The 27,082-nt window shown below is 44.9% G+C and overlaps 1 protein-coding gene across 6 annotated transcripts in view; it reads right to left on the reverse strand.

The window, feature by feature from the left end:
* PRKCB (protein kinase C beta) overlaps positions 1-27,082 on the reverse strand; it is a 273,320-nt gene that overhangs the window by 44,484 nt on the left and 201,754 nt on the right. For all 6 annotated transcript variants that reach the window (XR_007776387.1, XR_007776386.1, XM_050968581.1 and 3 more), the window contains 5 exons: positions 21,343-21,489; positions 11,441-11,614; positions 7,548-7,639; positions 5,183-5,245; positions 2,238-2,376 (listed from right to left, as the gene is read on the reverse strand). Coding sequence is in view for 4 of the 6 variants with exons in the window: in XM_050968581.1 (XP_050824538.1) it covers positions 2,238-2,376; positions 5,183-5,245; positions 7,548-7,639; positions 11,441-11,614; positions 21,343-21,489 (615 nt within the window). In the remaining 2 variants the exon portion in view is untranslated. The remainder of the gene's footprint in view (positions 1-2,237; positions 2,377-5,182; positions 5,246-7,547; positions 7,640-11,440; positions 11,615-21,342; positions 21,490-27,082) is intronic.

A 27,082-nucleotide genomic window follows, 5' to 3' on the forward strand; every position in this document is an offset into this window, starting at 1 on the left:
GCACATGCCCCCAGGGCTGGGATGATGGTGAGTGGGCTCTCCATGGAAGATTTGGACACGGGAACAGGGATCTCTCTTACACACACACACAGAAGCAGAATTGCTAGGGACAGAGACAGGTCCCTATGAGGAGTGGTCCTGGGAGAGGAGTACGGCCTGGAGACAGAGTAGCCTTGCCCCCAGAACCCAGCAGGAGAGCGTACATGAGGAGGGGAAGACGGAGAAGGAGCGGCCCCCCGAGTCAGAGGAACCCTGCTGCCCCACCCCAGTGAGAGGGAGTCTGGGTGTGGGGAGAAGAGCTCCTGGGGCGCTGGAGAAGGGGTGCAGAGAGATCCAGACCACATTTATAGGCAGATTAGTACCCGTATCCCCAGCAGCAAGGATGACTCCACTAGACACCACATTCCACTGGGCTGGAAGGGGAATGATGATGGGGAACAAACTGGGCTGTCAGGGGAGGGGCAGAGACTGCACCCCAGATACTGATCCCCAAGCCAGAAACCCAGGGAGGCCAGCAGAACATAGCTTACTAAGGGGGCCATGGCATTTGTTGGGTCTCTGTCCAGAGCTCTCAAGCTGGCTGGCCAACAGGCACAGAGACCCAGTCGTGCTGCATGGAAATGGAGATGGCAACAGCTCTCTGTGTCTAGAGGAAGGGGATTGATTTAGAGCCAACAACCCGTGCTGAGCCCTTGAGAAGGTGGTTTGACGGAGTGGGAGAGAATCTTCTCGCTGGTTCCCTCCTGTTTGTCTGGAACCCCTTAAAGTTGTGAGCAGGGTCTTTGCAGTAAAGGATTTCTCCTTGCTGCCTTCCCTTACCCTCCAGCAGCTAGAAGAGGGCACTGAAAAGCTGGAATGAGTGCAGAGAATGGAAGCAACTCCTTGCCTGCAGGTCACAGCGAGCTGGGAAGGAAGTGGGTGGACTGATGCTCAGATATTAGCTCTGACTGACAGGCCTTTGGCTTCCTTGCTGCTGGTAGGCAAACATAATAGTAATAGCTAATTGCTGCTGCTGGGGTCAGTGGGAGAAGCAGCCCGGACCACAGGAATATTTAAATGGGTGAATGTTCAGTACAGTCCTGGGTGACAAAGCCCAGCTGCCAGAGCCTGCCAGACACAGTGATGGGCCCCTGTGGGAGCTGAGCAAAACAGAGAATTTCTTTCCTGCAGGGAATTCTGACATTCCAACAGTGGAATTCGTCCCGCTATGAGATGGGAAGTAAAAATTTTCCTTATAGGGGAAATTCGCGAGGGGGGAGGGGGAGGGAATTGACTTTGAAGTGTTGAAATATTTTTGATCCAAACAAAACATTTAGACTTTCCTGAAATCAAAATGTTTTATTTCAGTTTTTTTGAAATGACACAAAAATGCATTGTTTTGAGTCATTTCAACCTTAAAAACTGTATTTTCTTATCGTAACCCATTGCCTTATGGGAGTTGTAGTTTGGCAGCACAATGCCTTCATTTTCACCTTTGACCCCAGCTTCCGGCTTGAGGACATTCCTCACAATGTATCCAGAGTCACGGGACTGCCATGATGCACCACACAGCTTGGCCAGAATGAAATCTGCACGTTGCCTTACGGCAGATGTAGTCCTACTGGGAGCCCCACCTTTTGGAGAGAAGAGGGCAGAAGTACAGCTCCCATAAGGCAATGTGTCATAATAGGAAAGTGTAGTTTACGTTTTATTAAAGTAATTTGAAACAGATCATTTTGGGTCTGTTAAAAAAAATGAAATATTCCAAATCAGGTCAAACCAATCCTAAATGAAATATTTTATTTTGATTTTCCAAATAGAAAAAAATCAATTTTTCCACCAAAAATTTAAACTTTGTAGAAACTGCACATTTTGTTGCAAAATCATTCCAAGGGAAAATTCCCAGTTAGCTCTGGTGCCCGTTTTGGTTTGCATGCATTCTCCAGCTGGCCTTAGAGGGATCGCTCTCATCTCCGGTTTGAAAAACTCAAGCCACCTCCAGACTCAGTCACACAGGCATCTCTGAAGGAAATGCTGTCAACTGACAATGATTGTTGGAGGGCTAATGACAAAAGCTATTCAATGCATCTACTGAGTGACAAAAGCCACTGAAGCTATTGTGTTTTCTCTGCCTGTATCCATTCAAACCTTGGTCACAGAAGCAAAAGGTGTTTTATGAAATACATATTTCCATAAGATATTTTTATCCTTGAAAACCCATCAGCTAGGAGCCTCTGCTGCGCATCTCATTCCCTCACCTCGGGTGCAATGTAGTCAGGAGTGCCGCAAAAGGTCTTGGTAGTTGCTCCGTCCCAGATGTTCTCCTTACACATGCCGAAGTCCGCGATCTTTATGTGCCCCTCATTATCCAGCATCACGTTGTCTAGCTTTAGGTCTCTACAGCAGGATAGTAAAATAACTGTTACACAGAAGGGTAAAATTGAAAGGATGTAGTAAGGAAAGCCAACAGAACTGCATCCAAGCTCATTCGGGCAAAGGGCTCTCCTTCACACATACACTCTTTGTAGGAAGACGTCCTGGGGATAATGATTCAGAATGAAATCTAGGCATAAACCTATATGTGAAATCTTCCACATAAACGCCAGGCTGGACAACACACTGGAAAATATACTGTACAGAACAATCTTGCACTAGCAGGGAGATTGACTTCATAGATCATTTTTCCATCTTTATTTCTATGCACCTCAAAGTGTATTTGGAGTTCACACGTAACCAAAAGGTAGATGGTACCAAGTCAGGAAAGGTTCTAGCATTATCTAAACTTCTCTTCCTAATGTAACACAACAGGCCTCTGTGCCTGACCCACAGAAGATATGAGTCTGCTACACCTCTCAGCTCCAGGCTCTTTAGCTTTAGCTGTAGAGATTCATGCCGTCAACTCTGGAGATCCCTGGGTCAGTTCTCCAGTGTCAGCTAAGATGCGGCCAGTGGGTTACACTAAAAGAAAGAATTGGAGGGTTGCCTTCCAGTGAATGTTCAGTATTTCAAGTATAAGTGGAACCCCTTGTAATTACCAGACAACTATGTGGTCTGTGTTATTATTTTCTTGTTTATGTCCTGTACAATAAGCCAAAGGTCTCTGTTTGGGGTAAGGGTGTATATGCTGTATCTCTGTCCACAGGGTACAGCAAGGCCATCAGGCCGGTAACCTAGTGGTATGTTTGTCATGACGCAAACTATGAGCTCTGAGTCAATTCCCATCTGCTATCAAGATTTATGAAGTTGTGCCTAAGGCCGCAAATCTCTTTAACGGGGTAACGGAAATCATACACCAAAGAGCTGAAGTTGAGGGCACATCATGAAGTTAATGTCAACCAGCTTGATAGACAGGGACAGATTCTTATCTCATGTAAACAGGCATAGCTCCATGGACTTCATAGAGCTATGGAGAGTTAGGCCAGTTAAAGATCTAGCCCAGAGCCCCCAACCAGGAGAAGAATTGCTGTTGTTCAAAAAGAAGGCAGACAATCACCTGAGTTTCTGTAAAGGTGTTTTTGTTTAAGTTCATGGTTTGGTTGTCCCTTTTCACAATACCTCTGTCATATGCTCTGGATCCGCTATTCTAACGCAAGTTACCCATATTCACTTCTAACACAAGCTACAGTAGGGTCTACTGGAAAAGGAAGGTTGGAAAATAACCACTAGTTAGGGTGGAAATAAACCCTTTGCCCCTCCTTGATTTCCCTCCAGCTAATATTTTAGTACCAGCAGCTAAACTCCTCTCCCTCTTTGGCTTCTCACCCAGCAGCCAACTGGCCTCCAGCATAAACACAATCATGCATACATTTCATCCACTAACTTGAGTCTCAGTGGCAGAGCCTCTGGCACATGTACAAAGGTTCATCCCGCCTCTGACTGAGTGAATGCACCAGAATTATGGCGAAGAGATAATACAAGAGCTCTGGACTACAGATTCCCCAGTTAACTGAAACCATGTATCATGACTCAGCTCGGAAGGAACGAAGATGTCATGAGCTGGTTTCCCTGGTGTAATCACAAAAATGTCTGAGGAGCGCAGAGTGACGGGGAGACCAGGAGTGAGAGTGTGTTAATCCTGCAGTGACATGGAAAGGGACACCAAGGAAAGAGTATAAAGGCTTGGGATGGACAATTCAACATTCAGTGTTGCAACCCACTTCATGGAGAAATTAGATTTAGCTATTTGGAGCCAAGATCGTTTCATAAGCAAAAATTATATTTTACGCACTTCCTCAGCTCAGCAACTTGGTCAATTCAGTGAAAGTGCAATAGTGGGACTATCACAATTTACAGCTGCTCACTTTTCGTTCGACCTCACTAACTATGGCAATGGTACTTAGAATTTGGATTGGACAAGGACAGATAAACAAAAGGCTGCATTCAATTTTATAGGGAGAAGCAGCACAAAGTATTAGTGAACTTACAATGTCTCTCTGCAACTGCCAATGGCAAAAAAAAGTGTCCCTCATGTCTCATTGTCCCGACTGCTTTCGTCTTTGGGGCAGAGTGTTCAGTAACTCATGACTACACTAGTGCAGTCAGCACTCTCCTTCACGGGCAGTTAATGACATCTGACATTCATTAAGGATGTTCTGCTTTACCTTGGGTCTTGTGGAGACTCCAGCACGTGAAAGAGCGATGGCTAGTTTCAGTGCCTGGCCAGAAGCCTCAGAGTGCTGTCCAGGACTGCCAGGAATCTAGCTAACCTAGAATGTTGTAACTCACATTGCAAGCATTGGAACGGTAAGTGCCAGGTTTATACCGCAAGTCTCAGGACAAACCACTCCTAAGCACTCACAAAGTCTCCAAGATGAGAAAACAATGCTCCCTAGTAAAATACACATCTCACAGCTGTGATTTATGTTGTCCAAACAGAAATGTAAAACAGGAAGGCAGGAAAAAAAATCAAAATCACTCTTATGAGCTCTCTTCCCTACAAAACCGGGGTAAAAGAAAACCATGCTCTCATAAAGCACTAACATTAACAGGCCTCCAGTTCTATTCACTACACATATACCCCACGGACAGCTGCCAAACTGCTCCATGACACTGCAGTGGGCTGCTGTGCTGATTACTAGGTCACTTAGCTGACACAAAAAGAGTCCTTGAATCCTAAGCACAAAGTCCAGATATTGTAATAAACAGGCTCATATTTTTGCACCAGTTCTTTAGAAGGGGAGAGAGGGAGAATATGTTCACCTACCGATAAATGATGCCTTTGCTTTGCAGGAAGAATAGGCCAATAGCAATTTCTGCTGCATAGAATCTGAAATTAAAGATTTAACAGGAATACTGATAATTAAAGCAGATAAATTAAAATGAAAAGTTTTCAAATCTAATTACACAAAATGAAACACACTGGGCCTACATCCCAAAAAGATAAAGGCAAGCACCCTGGAAAAAACACTGGACAAGTATCATGCAAGAGTGACATAGCTTCTCCTCTGCCACAGATCAGGTAATCACATGACCAGGTTGCTGTGGGCTAGTGTGGGGCTGTCACTTCTGATTACATAGATCTCCACGTTTAAAATAAAGGAGTCAGGATCTAGGACTGTTCGTTACTATGGGGTGATTGAACATGACACACAAAATTACATGTCATCATGGGGAGGCCAAGAAGATAAAGAAACCAATGATAACGTCTGTTAAAGAATATTCTGTGCTCAGAGGACTGTGCCTGAACTATACAGGATCCTTTGGAAAGGACGCTGAGTTAAACCCAGCCTATATCTAGAGAGGCTGCTTAAAATAAAATAAAATAAAATAAAAAAAAGCATATTTGGTGGGTTTGTGAAACATTTTGTTATCCTCAGCCCAGATTATAGTCAGCGGGTACCAAAGCCACTATCAGCACCTGGCTGGCAGCTGCAGTAAAGCAGCCAAAGACTGATTGTTCCTCTTGTATGTCTAGGGATGGCCCCTCCAGGGCAGGATTGAGGCATGTCTCCATGGCAGTGTGAGGGGAAGCTCCCATTCCTGCAGCCTGCGCTCTACTAAATCTATAAATTCTAGGGAGCCTCTGGCACCTTTTACCAGCATGAAATCACGTTAAAACCACGTTCCATTGTGGATCCCAAAGCACAAGACTGTGGCTCTCTCTCAAGACGGTCCATGGCAAAGACCCAGCCCAACAGGAATGGCTTGTTCCACTCGACAGAACAGCTTCACTGCGTACACACATCATAGCACAGTTGCTTAGTCAATGGATTAAAACTGGGGGAATCCAATTGTGGCCCCTAGGCTGGGGGGAGGGCTGCGCAGACAGCATCTTCACCTCCCTATAAAGGAGCCCTTTGTGCTGCCCTCAGAGGGCCTCAGCTGGCTAGCCAGAGAGAAGCACTATGCAAGGGTCTCTGGATGGAGATGTGGCTCAAGGAAAGGACAGGTTGCCGAAATGTGGGGACATGGAGGCCTTTGCAATCCACTCCTTAGAAGGCCTTTGCAATCTCCTTGTATGTGATAATCTAGGGCCAAGGTTTAAAACACAATGGAGAACTAAAGTTAGGCTCCTGAGTCCACGTTAAAGCACGCACGTAAGATGGTCTTCTTTCCAAAAGTACGTCTCCCACGCACTGGAATCAACAGGAACTGCTGCATGCTCAGCACATTTGAGATTCAGGCCACTGATTGACGTGTCTAAATGTGCACTTAGGGGTGTAACTTCAGGAACTTGGGATAGGTGATCTTGACCCAGACACACATCAGACACTCCCCACTGAGCACAGCCTATTCCCGACGGGAAGTCACACTATTTGCTCCAAAGGCGTCATCCACTCTGCTCCTCCTTACCGGATCATGACTAGAAACCAGCCTTGAAAATCCCCATTGGTGGGATCAAGAACTGTGGGCTGAGTTCATCTAGCAGATGCAGCAGACTGTTTCGGAGAGGAGAGTGCTAATTGCAGAAGGAATTCCTGCTCACCCACAAACTCCCTGGCGACCAGCAATGCTGGCAAAGGAAAGGCAGCGACAAGAGCACAAGGCAACGCCATGCCAGTGGCACGTTATGCTGTAGCTTAAAGTCAAACCCTAGGGGAGCCTCTTTTTAGACATGAGCTTCATCAGTGTAGATTTCCCCACTGAGGGGTTCCAGTCTGGGCAATAGATGGGCTGGCCTGGGACACACACGTGTGAAATCTCCTTGCTCTGTAAGAAGTTCTGCAGCTCTCTGACACACACAGGCCAACAGCCGGCCGAGGCCCAGGCTCAGCAGCCCTCTGACTGCCAGCAAGCAAACATGGGGGAGATGCTCACCTAACCCATCTGCAGCCTCTCAAAACGCTTAATTAGAGAAAAATTTGGAGGCACTCCCTGGTGCTTTTTCAGGCCTAAGAGGCAATAAAACCTGCTCTCTGCAATTACTTCTGACCATTGGGCTGGATCGGGAACATTTCATCTTTGCATTCCTGCTGTCCCTCTGCTTGCCCTCCCGTTCTGCATGTCTCCTCCCTCAAAAACATGAACATTGAACCACATATCCTAAACCCGCAGATACACTCCACAGACCCATGAAATACTCCCCCTCCCGCCCAAGGATGAATGTTAACACTGGATATTGAACTTACACAGCATGGGGCTCTTTAAACCTGCCAACCTGTTGAATCTGATACATTAAGTCCCCGCCATTCACGTATTCCATCACAAAATATAAGCGATCCTAAAAGAAAAGAACATGAAAATTAAGAACAGCAGCAGAATCATGAGAGCAGGGAATTTACTGAGGTGTAGATATTCACAGCCACCTAACTCCCAGTAGAAGTGCCACTTGTGCCTTCGACAATCTATGCATAGCATATCACCATCATTACTGGTGCCCATCCTCCAAAACGATGCAGGCAAAGTTTGGGTCTGTGTGATGCATATAAGGTAACCAGACTCACTCCTAAATGTGTGGAGCCCATTATCTGATCCTCAGAAATAGTAGCAAACTTTGGCCTGTAAGGCAGGTAGGGGTGGAGGAAGACTGGCTGAAGAACAAAAATTGCATTTTGCCTCCCCCACCCCCCCAAAAATTGAAGTTTTGCAATTTGGTTTTGTCTGCACTGGAAGAAAAACGAGCCCTTTTACAACATTGTGCAAGACGTGTGCAAGCGAGCAACCTGCCCCAGAGTAGCCAATGGCCCAGTGGTTAGGGCACTTGGACCTGTGCCCTCCCACATCCCAGCTCATTATCTTAATCAATGAACTACTGACTAGTCTGGGGTCCCTTGCCCCCTCTCCCCTTCCAAATCTTCATTGTAAATAAAAAAATTCCCAGCCAGGTTAGGGAGCAGCCACATCCGTGGGACTATTGCCCCATTCAACCACTCTGCATACACAACTCGCATAAACACAGGGGGAGCTGTGGTCCATCAGCACAATGCACTGCAGTTTGTGGATAAATGACACACACTTGCTCAATTTGGAACTCTGTTAGCAATTTACACTCAGGTTTTTTGACATCAGGGCTTTCTTTTTTCCACCTCTTATCTCAAGCCATGTTTGTCGGCCGCATTCGGGATCCTGGATCGCTTGTTATTTTTGCATTACTGATAGGCCAGCAGCTTTTACACAAGAACATTTAGCTAATGGAGAATCCAAAATGAGAGCTGCAGAAAAGGCATCTGCAATGTTCGCATCTGCCATGTTCGCATCTGCCCGGACGCCTCCCTGGAATCTTCTTGCGTTTGCCAAATGGTGGCCAACCACTTAGTGCACTTACACAGCCAGAAAACCTGCCATTGCAGGACCAGACACAGGGTGCGTTCGCGCTTGTGCATGTCCATCCATCAAACACATTGCTGCAGCAGAGATTTCAATTAGCAGCTCCTGGCCCATAAACAGCAGGTCTATCAGGTGAGCCAAAAGGAAGCTGCACTGACCTCATCCTCCCTGAAAGTCACTCTCTACAGAGCCGATATTCAGCCTATACTCTCTTAGTTACACTCTGTATTCAAGGGACCTTTATAAAGGGTTAATAAATTAGTGGATGTTTTAACTGGAATGTCAGACAATATTGAACGTCCTCAGAACGGTTCTCTAACAGTATCAATCAACATCAATGGGGAAGAACATCAAAAGGTGGCTACTCAGTACAGCCAAGCCAGTACTAAAACAGGCATTGAGCTTCCTTCACTTTGGAGGAAACCAGAATGTTTGTGCTTTAAACAAGTGTACAGAGATATAGATATAGCTTTTCTTTTATACAGATATAGAGAGAGAAAGAGAAGCCAGATGGCTGGCATGACCGCAGGCTGGAACAGAAAGCTGTATCTCCAGCTAGGAAAAGCAACTCTGATCCTCAGTTTGGGAGAAAAGAGCCAGGATTGTGCAGGGAGAGTGGAATAACTGAACTCGCTGAGAAACAGCATTTTCCACCGACGTTCAATCACTGCATGCCAAGACTTATCTAGGATTCTGATAAAACATGCATGTCCCCATCACACGCAAGGGCTGAGTCAGGAACAATGGGATTCTTTGGGTTTATCTGGGTCCCTTTATTCTGCTGATTTTATTTACCATTTCTCCTGCCTTGCTTCACACTGAAACTTGGAGGCAAAGGCAGGACAATACCCATCTGTCACGGAGTGTGGGGAGTCCGGCCCTGCACCCCTCTTCCTGGGACCCACAGTGACTCTCAGCCAGCCAGTAAAACAGAAGGTTTATTGGACAACAGGAACACAGGTTACAGCAGAGCTTGCTGGCACATTCAGGACCCCTCCACCGAGTCCTTCTGGGCTTTCAGGGTGCTTGGATCCTAGCTAGGATACCCTGAATTCCACCCACACAGCCCCAAGCCCAAACTCCAACTGCTTCCCTCCTGCCGCTCCCTTCCTTTGTTCCCCTTCCCGGGCAAAGGTGTTGACCTTTCCCCTCCCTTACCTAGCTCAGGTTACAGGCTCCGGTATCGTCCATCCCCTAAAGTCCTCCCCTGCTCTCCCACTCCCCACACAGACAGTCCCTACTGCATCACACCATCATTATCGCTTACTATGATGGAAGCGCTCATCTCCGTCCTGGCCCACATGGGAATAAGAGGTGGCTTTACGCTTGATGGGCAGTTAACAGCAGTCCTCGAGGACTGACCATTGCTGGCCATGCCTCTGGGATTATAAAGATGCCAGAGTCACACTCACTTTTTTCCAGATTAGCTGGAGCCCACAGGCTTTTAGCTGATGGTGCAAAATTTCCCCCTGTGATGCCTTAACAATAATTCTCTCATTCTTTGAGAGGTGGATTTGAGATTTTTTTTTCTTTACTAGTCAATTGAACTAACAGTGCAGCCTGGGAACTTGTCTTTGAACTGTGCTCCCAGAAATCAGAGGGCTTGTGCTTGCATTTGATAATATACTCTGCTACACATTTTGATTACTTTACAAACATGATTACTATTTAGCTACTGTAGGTCTCCTAGAAATAATCCTGCACTGACTCACTTCAGATGCCACAAAGATGGTGTTTGAAAGAGCTTCCCCTGCCATATTTTGATTACTGTTCTGCAAAGCTGGGCCACACACCTTAAATACATTGAATGTGTTTGGTAAATCCAATTGCTGGGATAATATTAAAGTGTAATCCTCTCAGACTCCACTGGCGTCCGTCTAAAGGACTATACCGATTACTGTTCCCTGCTCCTGCTGACAAGTACCTGGGCATTTTCATTTACAAATTGTTCAACAGCTGGTCAGAGACTGCTTCAAAAAATGCTATTTATTATTTGCAGAAGTAAGTAAGATGCCTATTTCAATTGAAAATTTCTGGATTTCTTATTAGGTTTCACCATCTGCTCAGTTTCTTAATTCCAAGCAGCAAATACTGACAAAAGTGGTATTTTGCTACCTGGACTGTAACTCAAACCCTAGACAAGGGTCTTTTGGAAAGAATTAAGGATCAAGTCTAATTCAATCAAGTGCTGGCTGATAAATTTGTCAGGTTCCCAGCCTGAGGCTCCATATTTGAGCGTGCACACCGGCAGAAAGTGTTTGGTGCATGAAAGTTTGGTATACAAAGAGGTTGGCAAGAGGGAAACGTATGTGAGCACTTTTCCCGCCATGGTTCTTTAGGTGCGCAGAGAGTGCAGTGTGAAATCACAGGCAGGCTCAAAGGGGGCTGAAAATTTGGCCAAATATTTAATTCATATATTTATTTACAGGCATTTCTATAGTGCTTCAGAGCACACTGCAATGTCTCAGGATCACTCGAGGCATGGGGAGAACTTGGGTGGGAGGGGGATTCCCTTCTCCTTGGATTCGGATGATGAGGCATCTCAAGGGCAGGTCTCTACCTGCCACCCCTGTCCGGAAGTGACTGGAGCCTCTTCCCCTTCACAGCACCCCAAGCTGGTCTAGAGTCCCCGGTGCCTGGGGGGGGACTCACTCACGCTAACTTTCGCATTGGATACAAACTCCTCAGTTACTGAAGACCTCTCTGAGGGGCATTTTGCACAGGGCTGATGTTAACATAAGAGTTGCCCACTTACCATTGTTTGAAAGCAGGAGTGAAGCTGTGTTAGGAACGGAGGCTTCCCAGCCAGAGCCAGGACTCGCTTCTCAACCATTGTGCACTCCACGTCGTCGTCCTGAATAACGACATCCTTCTTCAGGATCTTAACTGCATAGAGCTCATCGGTGCCTTTTCTTTCTGAGAGCATGACCTGTGTGGGAAACAAGAGAACTGCTTACACTGTGCCCGTACCACATTTCTAATTTGTCCTCACAGATGCCAGGAGATCCACGTAGGGCTTGTTTATTTTGCTATGGCTCCCACTACCACAGTGTGTGAGCATCTCGGAAATATTTACTCTCCCAACACGGTGAGGTAGTTTAATACTTGTATCCTCATGTCACAGATGGGGAATTGGGGTACAGAGATACTGGGGGTCAGATTCTCAGTCTACCGTCTTCAGGCACCTAATACCATTACGAATCTGGCCCTCGTGCTTTACTCTGGAGTCTGTGGAAAAGCCAGGAATTGAACCCAGATCTCTGCTGCAGGGACTTAACCACAAGACCAGCCTTCTTCTCTGAGTGCCCATCCATATTTGGGGTGCTCTGAATGGAAGCAGCACTGGTGGATGTGCCTCATATTCAGAAAGTCCTCATCAAATACCACAGTGGTAAAAAGTTATGTAACTATCTTAATTTGCTTCCACTTTGTTTGATAGTGAATGAAAGGCGGCACTCTTTATACCCCCAGGGTAAATTGAAACACAATTATTCCGCTGGCCCATCACTCAGCAACTGCTTTACTTCATGAAGAATAATTTGTTCACCTAATATTTTAAACTAGTTGTGTCAATCTGCAGATTTATTTATTATAATAAATGGAGGCTGCCGTCTGCTGCTAGGGCGACTTTGTCTCATTAATCAAATCAACCCGAATGAGGACTCCTGAAAATCCTTCCGACACCCCACAGATTATTAAGATACATTGCTTCAATTTGGTGTGGGCTGCTTCTGAAACAAACACCGCTCACCAGAGGGCACGTTTGCTTCCCATTTTCTCTCTCTATGTTAAATTCAAATAGTCAGTGGAATGGAATTACTTTACATTTAAAAGAGACTATTAAAATCCTTAGTCACACTGAGAACATACATTAGGCTGTTTTGAAAATAAATTAGAAGAAATGAACATCAATAGAGTGGAACAGAAATAATTTAAGACCGTAGCAGAGCTGAAAAAAAATGCTAGGCAGCATCCTGTGGACTTTTGAAAGGCAAGAGAATTGATTCCTAGCAAAAATACCGCTGTTTGGGTGATAGGAGATGTGACCCTAAGAGCGATACAATGTCCCCAGCAGAGGGTCCACGATTCTGTCACAGCAACTCCTATGTGGCCTGACCAACTCACTACACATAACACATTGCTGGCATGGTATTTATCTACAAAGACTGTTGTGTAAGGTATCAAATGAAAGCTCGTAACATGCTGGTTGTCACTGCATGATGGGTGTCCAGATAATAATTAAGAAGCTGTTTGTGTATATTGAAAATATGTTTAAACCAAGCAAACCAGGCAGGGCTGATAAAGGTTTCCCAGATAAAGGAAGGTTGACTTGCTAGTCTGCCCAGGTCTCTCATGTGTAAACGGAGCAGGGTTTGCCAGAGACAATTGGGATTATATTTGCATATTGAGTCAGCAGGAAGAGGAAACTAACAGAAGGATGAGAAGAACAGCATGGCGTGTGGTGCTGAAGAATAGAGGGGGAGATGAACTTTTTTTCGGGATGCATTTCACAGGATAGACCTCAAAGATTTACTGGCCTATAAGAAGAGGGGGAACAAACCTCTGCGGGAGCAATAAGAGCAGCACCGTTTATATCCACAAAAGCTGGATCCTGGCTGGCAGGCACTTCTGACACAGAGGAGACTTGCGGTGAGCAATCCTTGTCTAAGGCAGTTTTAGATGGTTACGTGTAGTCACTAGAAAGCATGTTAGACTTCTGGTTTTTTTATAACCATTTTCAGGTTTTATTAGCCTCGCTTAGTATCACTTGAATCGCTGTTCTTTATTAATAAGCTCATTCTTGGCTTTACTAAATGTTCCTCTCAGTACAATATATTCAAGTGTGAATCCTCAGCCAAGCCAACAGGAAGGGTGTTTGTCGTTGCTCTGGAGACAGCGGACTTGGTAATTTCTGTGAGTGTCCAGGGAGGGCTGGACACTGCTGGCCAATGCTCTTTCAAGGGGCTCAGGCACTGACTTGCACCAAGTGTTCTCTGCATGGTGAAGGAAGGGCTAGCAGAGTCCGGAGAAGCGTAGTGGGCTGGTAACAGGGAGTGATGCACAGTCTAGCAGCAGCAGCAAATCTCTTGCATGCCGCGGCAGAGTTCTGGATGTCCCCAAGACAGTGTCACAGGAGGTAGATTAAATACAGTGACAATATCTATGTTTCACCATAGTGTTAGGAAGGGTTTTATTAAATAGGGTTCACAGGGCCTAATTCTACTGTGGTACAGCCCTATAAACCGAGAATAACCCCATGGAGTGAAGTTTTATATTTAAATGAGTGTAACAGAGCAGAATGCGTCTGAGTCTGTCTAAGATTAGTACATAAAACCCTGATGACTGAGCATAGGTCAAGTGTTTTGGCAAATATTTGTACATTAAAATGAGACTCACGGCTGTTGAGGACATTCATTATTACTCAGCTTAACTAATGTAACTCCACCACCTGACAGTTCCACACAGCTGTTCCATATCAAAGCCCAGCTAATTCATCCCCACAGGTCCCCATGTGGCAGGTTAATGGTATTGCCCGCACCCTGCGGATGGGGAAAGCACTGCACTAAGACAGAGAGACTTGCCCGAGCCGGGATTAGAATCTCTGTGTTCCCGACTCTCTGCTCAGACCAGGAGACCACAGTTCTGTCTCCTTCCCCGACAATGGTTGCAGATAACTGACCTGACACAGTACTGGTCCACATCCTCAGCCGGCGTCACTTGGCATCCTCCAGTGAAGTCAACGGGATTGCACTTGTGCTTACAACCAAGCACGTGCTTAAATACTTTACTAGATAGCAGGCCAGAGCGCTCAGCACCCTGGAGGATCATGCCCTCGGGGCCTGCACTGAAGTGCAGGGAAACCCTTGGGAAGAGTCTCATGGACCTTAATGGCCAATGGGACAGATTATTATTTGTACGGCAGTAGCACTTTGAGTCCCCAGTCTTCAGATTGAAGTTCAAATACCTCAGCAGCCTGACAAGCGTGTGTGTGTGTGGAGGCAGGAATTCACTGGGCCATGAGGACAAGAACATGAAGGAGGTTACTAGCATGTGTCCTTTCTTACTAGGGACAATGTCCTGCACCCTGATGCCTTGGAGAGGAGAGAAGGTCAATCCACCCTCTAGTATTTTTTAAACCATTGCTTGGAGAAGGTATGTCCTGAAGCCTCAGAAGGAAAGGTTCCTAGTTTCCCTTGACTGTTCTTCACTAGCTCACGAATGACATCAGGAGTCAAACTGGGGGTGGAGGGGAATGGTCTTAACACTTCTCTGAGCAGGAGCTAAGTTCTGCCCACCTGTGAAGCTAGAATGAGATGTCACTGACAACTGACCATGGGGATCTTCAGAATATAACCACCATTCTTCTTATAATATAATATAATATAATCACCATTCGTCTGTTAGTCTATAAGGTGCCACAGGATTCTTTGCTGCTTTCACCATTCTTCTTGTAAGCATTAATCATCAGTGAATTACAAACATTGACATTTAAGTCATCACTATTAGGGTTCAGAGCTGACACCCTAACAGGCGAACAGCGACAGTTTGTACCTCTTAGTGCTACTGTTTTAGGCTATCTGCAGATTCAGGCAGAAGCTGCCAGTTCGCTCTTCAGATGGCCACTGCTTCCATGAGGGCTAGAGGGTCTTTGTTTTTTAATGAAGCATAAGATTTAGGCACAAGACCAGTTTAGCAAGTTGCCCAATGAGGGACAGGGACAAGGAGCAAGAACCTTCTTGCATTTAGTTGCAGTTCTCCTGTTAATTCACTGCATGACTTGAACAAGTTCGGAAACCTCTCTGTATCTCCATCTACACACCTGAGATAGTTCTACTAGCCCACTTTGAGGAGCAATTTGTAGGGATAAATTGGTTATTTCCTGTAAAGTGCTTTGAATACGAAAAGTGCTACAGAAGCACACAGTTAAGATTCCTTTATTCTGTCTGTTGCATCTGACCTGTGCAAGCATTTACAATTTTGCATGAACTAAGGAATATTTTAAATTGATCACTGACATTTATCCTTAACATTCTCGTGTAGGCAGTTCAGGTTTATAAGTCACCCCGATTATGTTTTAATAGACAGAATTGATTTTAACTGATCAAAAAGGATGGGCTTTGGTTCCTGAAAGCCATCTGAAGAAGGGAGATTATCTGGAAGTGAGTGAATAAACCATGTTGTTCATGTCTGGAAGGATCACGGCTCCAGTTGGCTAAACTTCTCTCTGAAAGGTTACAGGGCATCTCTAAACCTTGCGTCTCAGCATTAAGGCCACAAATGGACTGCTTTCTTGAAACCAACAGCAGGAGGAGTCTCAGTTATGAAGCAGAGGAATCATGGTGCATTACAAAACTTGGAGAGTTTGGATACTTTTTAAAAATTGAGTGCCTGGAAGCCTCCAGGAGAGTGTGTGCATCTTTTTGGTAAGAAAGCTCATTGAGGGATAAACACACTGGGATGCTTTCCCTGAGGTACAAATCGATTACACTTCAAGATAAAAGCCACGGGAGTGCAGGGCTCAGTAACTGTAAATAATTATGTGGTGGATTCAGACTCTGTTTAGTCAATAGGAGCCTACCCCTCCAGGATGAAAACCTCCAACAGATTGATGGATGGTGCCGACGTTATGTCAGTGTACCTCTCTCATCAAATTGGAGGGCACATCTGTTGCCACATCAGTGTTCTTAGCGTCTGCAATGGAATGAGGGGACACAATTTCCTGGTGCACAAAATTAAATGGGAAAAAACAGCTCTAGGGTTTACTTAAGCTGTAAATGTTTTATTCAGTGGCTCTCCAATGGCACACTAATGCTGAAACGTGTGGCGTGCATCTCAGTGTGCTGGCCTAAAGATTGTGAGCCAGGCAGTTCCACATCACTAAAATACAGGAGGAAAGACAGAGTTCCTTCTCTGCAGCTGCATAAGAAATCAGTGGGCACTTGCACAGAGTGTATGTATTATGTATGCTACTAAGCCTGGGTCAATGTATTACTCTGTGTTTAGATCCAGACTGACAGACACATGGGGTCACACAAGTGTAAATGCAGAGTTGCTTCACTTAAGTCAGTGGAGTCACCCTGAATTCAGACCTGCATAACAGAGAAGACCTGACCCTTGGCCTGTTTGGAAGGTACTTTCCAGAGCGCTGGGAGAGGCATTCTGTGCAAATAAGGTAGTGTAGCGTCTGCAAATTTTGCTTCCTTGCTGTATTCACCTTTGTCACTTTAGCAGCACCCACAGCACCCGAAACCCTATAAATACTGGAGCAGAGAAACACAAAACAGGTGGTTTATACCATTGTCTTCAGTGACGTCCTATTGCAAACAGCAACTAACCCTGATCTATCTAGGTACTTATATGACCCTCATCAACACAGTAGCTGAGTGCGTCGTAGAACTTCTATATAAAGTGATTCAATTCCAAGATAAAAACGGCCACTGGTGAGCAGTCTTCAGCACCTGTAAATCACTCCTGGTATGTGATGGATCCAAAAATGAAGGCTCTCCCCAATGCCAGGGAAATAATCAACACTAGACATGCAGAAGAGTAAATAACCCAAACTCTTTCAACCAGGGGATCCTGCCAACACCCTGATCTGCAGAAGCAAAAGGCTCAGGCCTTTCCGGAGAAAAGTCGTAAAACCCCAGCTCACTCGTGTCACAGACTGAGTAGCTGCAAAATATGAACCAGCTGCATAAATTTAGCTTTTTACAATTTTGGTTAAACCAGAGGGAGGTTTTGCCAACATTGCACTATTCAATTAAAAACAGGCCTAGGGAATTATGGGTCTCTTTTCCCCCTCCAGCTGCTAAAGCTCAAGGAGAATCCCATAATTTATAGATGCCTGGGTCTGCTCTGGTCCTGGCCATCAGAGCAGCCAAGGAGGGGGAGCAGATGGGCCTGTCCCCAGCCCAGGAATGGGCCAAGACGCCCTGGATTTAGTGAAGGGTGGCCTTAGCGTCTTGCTAAGCACACTGCAGCCTGAGTCCAGGTGGAACTGAAGACCAAACCTCCCCACTCAATGAAATGTGATGCCCTTATTTTACTGAGCTCCCACAGCAGTAACAAAGCCAGAGGAGAACTGTTCCATCCCGTGACCCTCAAGCCAGTTTTTGCTGTGGCTTTACACCTATAGAACACACGTGTAAGATAGATTGCAATTCCTTTTCTGGCACACAAGAAACTGATATTTAACTTGATTTATTCCTGTAACAGAGTGTATGTGCTTGGGAAGGTTCCAGCATCATAACTGGAGACAGTCCAACACTGGATGAGGAGAGGACGGGTTTGTTAAACTCCACCGAGGCCAATATCTAGGTTTTCCTGATGCTTGCCCGCCGCAGCATGCAAGTGAGGAGAACACCAAGCAGTAAATGCTGGCTCTGGGTACCAAAGAGTTAAGCAGTTTATTAGTGACACAGGGATTCACTAAAATGGTTCAATTATACTCAGACAGCTCTTACCGGCTGTTTTGAATCTAAAAAAATCAATGACTTGATAGGTGGTTTACCACGTACAGCAAAACATGGAGCTAGAAAGTTTAAGCTGCGGCAACGCAGGCTGTGGAAGGAGGCTACTGTGACAGATACAAATTACTGCTAGCCAGGCTGCACGTGTCTAGGGCAGAATTTGTTTCTCGGACCTGCACAGCAGAGCTCAGCCATCCCATTGGGCAGTTATGGGGAACAAGCAATGAACATAAGAACATAGCCCAGTGTCCTGTCTTCCAACAGTGGCCAATGCCAAGTGTCCCAGACGGAATGAACAGAACAGGGAATCATCAAGTGATCCATCCCTTGTCGCTCATTCCCAGCTTCTGGCAAACAGACGCTAGGGACACCATCCCTGCCCAGCCTGGCTAATAGCCATTGAGGAACCAATCCTCCATGAACTTATCTAGTTCTTGAAGCCTGGACAGATCTAAGGAAACAAGATGCTCCATTATGGGGAAAAAGATTGTTTTGTGCTGATGCCACCTTAGACCCAGTGCCTCCCTGCCAACATGCCCATTTCACACTCTAGCTAGCTCATGGGCTGGGATGGATTTGATGATCCGCACGGTTAATCTTGAAAGGTCCAACAGCTCCATCTTACTGAGCAGAAAATAAATAATAATAAACAACGTTCTCTCCACCAAGTCCTTAAAAGCCTTAAATCCTCTAAAGCGTTTTCCCAGATATCCCTCTGGCAGAGAGAGAAGCAGCTGGAACTCCTTGATTTCAGAATGTTAAGGAACAAATGTGAGGCAAAGAATGAGAGGAAAAAAGTGGGGAACACTCCCACTGGGGAATAGCGGGAGCCGGGCTGGATCTAATCGCATAGACCAACATTCTGTTTTAACGAGCACTAATTAGCATATTTATAACAGTCTGTTCCACGGAACAGTTGCTGTCACATTCCCTTACATAAGCCACAATTCCAACTGAGGGTTTGTTAACGTTTCTCAAAATAAAAAGAAGAGGAGAAAAAACTCCCAAATTCCCAGATGCCAAAGCAGGAGACTTTCAAAGGGATTATTTGTGTGGTGGAGGAGGAGCGGGGTGGGGAAGAGTGAGGAAAAGCAGCAGCTAGTTTTCATTTGTAAGATTTTAGTGCTGTTGTTTTAAACTGTGGTTTGCTAGGGTCTGAGATAACAAACCAGGAGGCACTTGGGAGAGGTCACAGCTGGCAGAGAATGTTTAGATGGTTTGTGACTGTGCTACACTTAGTATCGATTTGACAGGGTTACAGGGGAAAGTTGAAGACCGGTTCCGATGTTCCTGGGTGAGAGAGAGATTTGGATTGATTGACTGGCTGAGTTAATCTGCATGTGATTATTTAATACTGCTGGGCAGTCACTAATTAATTGTTTGGGGGCGCACCACTTTCTGTATGGGGGGGGAGTTATTTTGTTGTTTAAAGGTAAGAGCTATAATAAACCTGCAAGCAGCGCCACTACCATTTGAGCTTTAGAACCAAGAGCAAACAGCTAAAATGGACCCTCTCCAGAGCTGTCACTTCGAGCAGCTCCTGGGGCAGCTGCCCGGATGGAGAGTCCAATGGTTCTAAGGGCTGAGGGAAGTTAATACATTTGCCTTTCAGTAACACTTTTTGGAGGATCTCAAAGTCCCCACAAACATTATTTACTGTGTGAAATATCCCCATTTCCAGATGGGAAAATGAGGTTGTGACTCGCTTGAGGTCATGAGTTGGTGCCAGAGCAAGGAACAGAACCCAGACTCCTGACTCTCTCTAGCCATGAGAGAATACTTCCTCCAGCTGGATGAGTAAAAGAGGGTAAATACAGGGTGAATCCTGAAGGACACAATTTCAATCCATTACATTTATCAGAGACAGTAGCAGCGTGTCCTCTCAGTAAGCGGTCTTCCCTTTCTTCCCCCATCCAAGACATTTATACCGGGGTGGAGAAATATTCCTCTATTAAGAAAGCTCAGTAAACAGTCTGGTGTCAGGCCATCTGTCATAGCGGTGAATGATGTATTGATACACCAACAACGGAAACACAGCCTTCCTCCCGCCTAGTCTAGACTTTGAAGCTGAAGTAGCAATTTCAGGATTGGAATTTCTAATGAAAATCTTGATAAAAGGTGGGAAACACTAAGAAAAATGAAGACTCTAGAATCCCACAATTACTAAAAGAAATAAATTCTCTTACCGCACATAACTGGTTTGTAAAGCCAATTAAAACGTTCATGGAGATTTTTAATTATCAGAGAGGAAAAAACACTCAGTTGAACAGAACGAGCTTTAACACATGTATATACACACACGCAATGTATGTATGTAACCCTGTTTCTAGAAAGAGAATCTCCAATTTTTAATCTCTATCTAACCAGATCCCTGAATTTCAGCATTCCTTACTATGACTGGGATCATCAGAAATTGATAAATTGCTACACAATCCTCAGGTGAAAGGCGGTCAAAATAGCAGAGCACTCTCCACCTTAAATTAATACCCTCTAGACCCTGATACACCCTGGTGACAGCACCTGAACTCCACTGGTGCCTCGTACAAGTGGAATTTCCCAGGACACAAAAAACAGAACCTTGGCTCTCCTACTGCTCCAGCCTTTCCACAGAGCAGCATTTGGAAGAACAAGAAGTGCTTTGGTGTTTATGGCATGATCCCTTTTTAAAGCAGGTATCTAAGTTTTTAATGGGATGGTTCTACCTAGTACGGCGTAAGGGTGAGAAAGGAATCCCTGCTGACTGAACAGTTCTCTGCCCTCACACTGTACTGCAGAGGAGACACCAAGGCAGTCCTGCCTACATAGCTTACACAATCTAGAGCCAAGGCCCTCTGGTTTCCCAGCTGCAGTCACTGGAAGTGCTCATTCTCCTCTCTGCTGACAGCCTGACTGCAGCAATTAGCGGTCATTCTTCTAGGCACGTGCCCAGTTCAGATGCGAACTCCCTTCCCATATGGTCGGTCCTCTCCCCAATCCTGCCATCTAATGAGATGGGGAACGCACACATATCAAAGGCCAGCCAGGCTCGCAGACATCATTCCTAGGCCCTGGCATTGGAGATTATGCCTCAGCCTGCTAGTCTGGAGTAATGAGGCAGAGCCTAGATTAGGAATTATTATGGACACATGAAAGTCAAGCACAGCACTGTTCACAGATGTATGAACACATGGACCTCCTCAGACCGCACCTTTCCAAAGCTTCCTTTCCCCAGCACCATGAGGAAATTAAAATCTGACAGTTTCATCCGATCTCTGTTTCCATTGTTGTCAAATTTGGAAATCGCATGTGTCATCCTCTCCTCAGCTGCCTTGGCGCCTGGACCAATCCTGGCTCTCTGAAAGGGGAAGAGTGGGGAAAAAAAAATCAAGTGAAATGACAAGAAAGACCATTTTTAAGAGCGAGTGTATGTTAAAGGGATTATTTCTAGATGTAACACTAGGCTGAGCTGTGAATGCCTTTCCATATGAACAATCAAAACACCACCCAGGTCACAATTTGGTAGGCTTGCAAACATAGTGCATTGCACTGCTCCCCGTATTTTAAAACAAATCTCCTTGGAAGGTCCCCTACCCATTACTCCTCCCTGGAGAGCTCACTGGCTGTCTCCTACCTCTCCTGCAGCTTTCAGAACATTGGGAAAATCTAACCTGACTGGTGAGGGGAGAGCTTCCATCAAGGTATCGAAAAAGTAATTAGAAACAGAAAAAAACACCAATTACATTCCACTTAGACCACTCCCCAGGGGACACCACACTGCATATTTTCCACTTCCTTGTCCTGTCTCTTTTTAAATGCCTTTGTTCATGGGGCTTCCACCATTTCCCCTGGGGAAGGCTTTTTCTTAGAACAGGGAGTCTCTAAACTCCAGCTACAATACAGAGAATATTAACCCCTACTGGAATACTTCTAAGTAACCTGCTGAATGTCCTTACAAATTGCTATAAGAGGGAGCAACCAGGGGGCGTCCCCAAGCATGCCACAGGTTAACCGTACATTTAAAACTCTGTTCTCCCCACAGACATGTGAGAGAACACTCATCAGTAACAGCACACGTGAGATAAGATCTAGGAAACAGAAAAAAACCCACATGGGCTTAGATGAGCTGCTTCCTTTACAAAGGCAAAGTGTATGCGTTGGGTCCCAGACCTAGGCGCGAAGGGCTGTTAAATACAAACATGCTGGAGTAAAATAAGAGGAATTTTTATCCAGCCCAAACTTTATTTACATCTGATATTAAAGAGAACTGAGTTCCTCTGTCTTTTCAGGCTGGATGCATGAAACGACAAATACATTTCTGAGAACAAACTCGACAGTGCTGCTTCTTCCGCACCCTCAAAGCAATCACACAAGCTGGTTGAATCACAATTGCTTATTAAGAAGCCTCGCAAAAGACATTTTTAAGCACTAAAGCTCATCCCTTGCTCTGTGCCTTGTCATTGGTCCAGTGGCTATCTAACTTACGGAACCAGAATTTGTAAAAGCTATCTCACAGCGTATTCTGTTTTAATTTTTAGAAATATGCCACACTGCAGAGCCTGCACAGAGCTCAGTCTAGCATGATATTCCATTAACCCGATTCCAGCAGCTCAATTTTAGTGCTGCTCATAGCTCCTCCAGACAGGAGGCTCACAAGTAATCACCAAGACTTTGCTGGTGCTAATTGGTTATTGCAAGGTTCTCCGTGCAGTAAAAGTCTCCATTCAAGGTCACCTGCAGCACCTACCAATAGGTGACCGAAGGCCTTGCACTGAAAACGAAAGAAAACGTTGCAAAAACCTGACACCATCGATGTCTAATTGCAGCTGCAATTCTAAAGGAGTGCTCCAGGGAAGAGGTTAAAATCATTGAGCAGCCTTATGTCTAAGACTGGCTGCAAACAGAATGACAGCCTTGGACCTGTGCATAAGAATCTATAATCCTATCTTTTTTTTAAAAAACCACTGATTCAGCCTCCCAGAAAAGTGCAATTTTCCTAAGTAATTTTTAGACTTTTTAACATTTCCAAAGTTCTCTAGCTAAGGTGGAATCCTGCCCAAACCCATCATATTTCCTTAGGGTTCAGAACTAGACATGTGACAGTGAATAAAATAAAGGCACTCCCAGCAGAGGGAAGGTTTCTGCTTCCCTTAGTTGGCCCCCAGGTGGGTAGCTCCATCTGGCACCCAGTGCTGAGGCTGAAGCTGAAATGAAAGGCAAGCAGTCACCTGGAGTCTGCACTCCTGCTTGCCTCTCACCATTGCAAGCACTGGTCAGAGCTGAACTGGTGAGAGCAGCAGTGTGGTGTTTGGCCGGGAGGGGGGCAGTGGGAGGGAAAGCCTAGGCTGGACACCACACCTGATGGGGATTGGAATAAACTTTTCCCACAGTCAAGTTATTGCATCAGTGCACCTCTACTGAAGCACCTGATATTAGCCATTGGTAAACAGAACATTCAGCTAGATGGATCTGCTATGGTCTGCAATGGCAATTCCTAAGACTGTTTTTACTGACATAAGATCATAATTCATGCACACGAGGGTGCAGAATTAGGGATGCATGTTTCACTTTAGCCTCAGCACTTCTTAACACAGCATATTAACCATGCATGCCTGCTACTGGATTCATATTGTTTGGGGCACTGAATTTGACTTAAGAGGTTTCATCTTTGTGCAATTAAACAATACACATCCTCTTGGGTGCTTGCAGTCCAAACATTGCAACACTGTGACAGTGCATGGGAACTTGAAAGTGACATTGGCTAACCAAGAGTGAGACTTTCACTGCTGAGGAAAATGCAAAGAGCAAATTAACAATATAAGGGTTTTAATTTGCTCTATTTTAACAGTCTCAAGTATTATTAGAAAACAGTATTTTCTTAAATACAATTTATAACCCAACTATCTCTTTAAATGTCACATTGACAGGTATTTTCTATTGCTGTTGTCCATAGTAATGTTGCTAGTAATTGAGGTTTTTGTATTTAAGGACGTTCTCCCTCCATCCCATTTCATCTAGTGTGTAACCTGAATTTGTGATACCACAATAATGTCTAGGATAGTAGATAATGAGATTATAAATACAGGAAGGCTTTACTGAAAGATCAGGCTGAGTGTTCAGCAAAACCAGAAGGGAGAAAGCCAATAAAAACACATAAATGCCTATAATAAAAGACCACAGAACACAGCTGACCCACTCCTCAAGTAAAGGTAACTTGCTTTCTCTATCATTGTGCTCATGTTCCCATGTCTGAGTTGGTGTGAAAGTCCTTTAACATTTTTAATACACTCTTAATGCTCATGTTCTCTCTCTGGTTTATAACTAAATCATTGTAAATGTTGTCACAAAAATAAAAAAGCACTTGACCATCATTATCCAATCCAATTGGTCATAGTTAATTTACTGCACCTGACTCTATGCAATACCAGCTGATGTTCACATCTATCAAGGTGTCCCAGCAAGTGGCTGGTAAATGACAAGGAAAACTGGCAAAACATGCAATGCCAGCCTCACTCTATGCCTGTTTCAGAACTCTTTGTTAAGACCAGGGCACTTACAGTTGTAACACAAGTCTGAAGGAAGCCCACAAAGAGGCATATGGCAATCAATATTTCAGCCAGTAATTACACTGCATGCTAAACAGAACAGGGGGGCCAGAGACTGCTGAAAAAAGGCACGTAGACAAGCATTTTAACAGTCTTCTGCAGCATGCAGTGCTCCGTATCATTCCTTTCATGTTTACTTCCTTTGCAATGCTTTCTACAGCATCTCAGAATACAAGACTGAAACTTTGTCCTATTGATTTGTGCTGCCCAGAAAGGCAGGATCAAGCCGTACTAATGCAAATCAATTGGTGGATTCTTTTTATCCCTTATCATTTTAACTGAAATGACAGAACTCTTGCCTGCTGCATTACAATTAGCATCACAGTGCATTCCCATGACCTCTCAGGACACCCTAGGAAGGCTGTTGCTGAACGGATGAGCAAGTTAGAGATTTCTGTCTTAAATCACATTTTCAGTTCCTAGCAAATCCATGTTGTAAGGAAGCGCTAAATAAAGATCGAGTAGCCTCACGGACTTGAATACTGAACTGAAATCATTCTGAATTTATCTCTGTTCTAGGATTTGGTTCCATTGTAATGTCGACAAATCCAAGAACAGGAGGAAGATTGTTAATTGTTACATTAGGTCTGGTGTGAAGTACAGGGTTATCCAGTCACAGCGCTGTAGATCAACAGAGCCATATTAAAGCTGCATTCTTTTCCTCTTGAATGTGCAGGCAAGATTCACATGAGACGCTACACATCTAAGCAAAGAAATAATGAGGCCACGTATGATCGTTGTGTAATTTAGACCGATGTCCACTAGACCAGCCATTTCATTTCACACACAACTTAAGGACAGATTACAGCTCTCCAGATGTAATACCGTCACCTTCAGGAGGCTCTTACTATGATGAGAAGCCAGAGAGGAGACTGAGTCAACTGCCATTCTAGAAAAGAGCCACTGAGGCCTATCCAGCCCCAAATTAAAGATTCTCCCTCAGGAAGCTCTTACAGAGTCAGATCAAAAACTCACTGAAAATGAGTGAAAAGGCTCCCACTAACTTCATGGGCTTTGAAGCAGGTCCCTGGTGCTGCTAGCAGCCAAGTCATGGCATTTTATAAGTGGCATTAACATCCCGCATCGAGGTCCTTTTTACGCTTCATGACACTACCCTGTGCTTGCAGCAGCTAAGCCAGAGTAATTCACCTTAGGACAGTCCACGCTGCAAGGCTCCGTGCACATTCTTCAGCTCCAGGAACCCCTGGGACCTTCATGAGTGAATTCTGACCACCACTTCCCAGGCATGTTTCTTTCCAGCATTGTCTGTGCCAATTAAAAGGATTCCCCTGAGCAGCTATTCAGCTGAAATCCCTCTCTCTTCTAGTAGCTGATTATCACAAGTTTGAGTTCGGAGCAGCACATCAGTCTGCATCCTCGCTGTGAGGGTCACACGTCAGTAACTGAACAGCTGGTAAGATCCTGCAGAATGAAGGTTTTTTCCTTCCCCTTATTTTCTCCACACAGTCAAAGTGCTGTGGGTTTGCATATAGTAAACTGGAACCCGCAACTATTTCCAATGTCCCAAAGAAGTTTTTTGATATGACAAGAAACTAGCAAAAAACACTGAAAGGAACAAATGCTTCAGAAGAGATTCTGCGTGTAAGTAGGTCAGCGTGCTGCACCAGTGGGACATTTCTCAAGGGACTGACGCCCGGAACCCAGCTTCCCTTCAGACACAGCCTGATGCTGCTGTCATTTTTCATTGCATTTGCACTGTGCATTTCATACAAATGCACCATAACCAATCTGACCTTCGCTGTCACTTGGCCTTGCCAACCAGTCTATGGCCCAATTAATTGAGCTTCCAACTCCTAATATGTTAATCAGCGTCACTGCGCAGGCACCCCAAGCAAGGTAAAAAAGTGCTATCTACAGTATTAAAAGGTAACTTGTTAACTTGTGTTGCTCCTCCGAGGATTCCATCAGCATTTTCTGTCAGTTAACAATTTAGTACAAAACGCCTATTAAGGATCAATTCCTAACAAGCGTCAATTCACAGGAACTGTCATCCTCTCAAAGATAAAAGAGATCGCCACCCTAAATATGTCAGATAATATACTGGAGGTTTCCATAACATAATGTAGGAAACAGAACGTGTGCAGAATAATTTAAGGATTCCTCTCCAAGCTTGGTCTCCAATCCAATTATATCAATATCTTAGTTTATCTTCATTAATTATATTAATTTATAGCCACACAGACTACAGATAAAACAGATTAACAAATTCCATTATATTGTACTTCAAAACTGTGAGTAAAATTGCAATTTCAAACAAAGTTTCCATTGTTCTTACATCAAGTGTACGTTAGGCCATCACAGGACACGATCTTCATCCTTCTTAAA

The sequence above is a fragment of the Gopherus flavomarginatus genome, chromosome 9 (assembly GCF_025201925.1).
Source record: "Gopherus flavomarginatus isolate rGopFla2 chromosome 9, rGopFla2.mat.asm, whole genome shotgun sequence".
NCBI lineage: Eukaryota > Metazoa > Chordata > Testudines > Testudinidae > Gopherus > Gopherus flavomarginatus.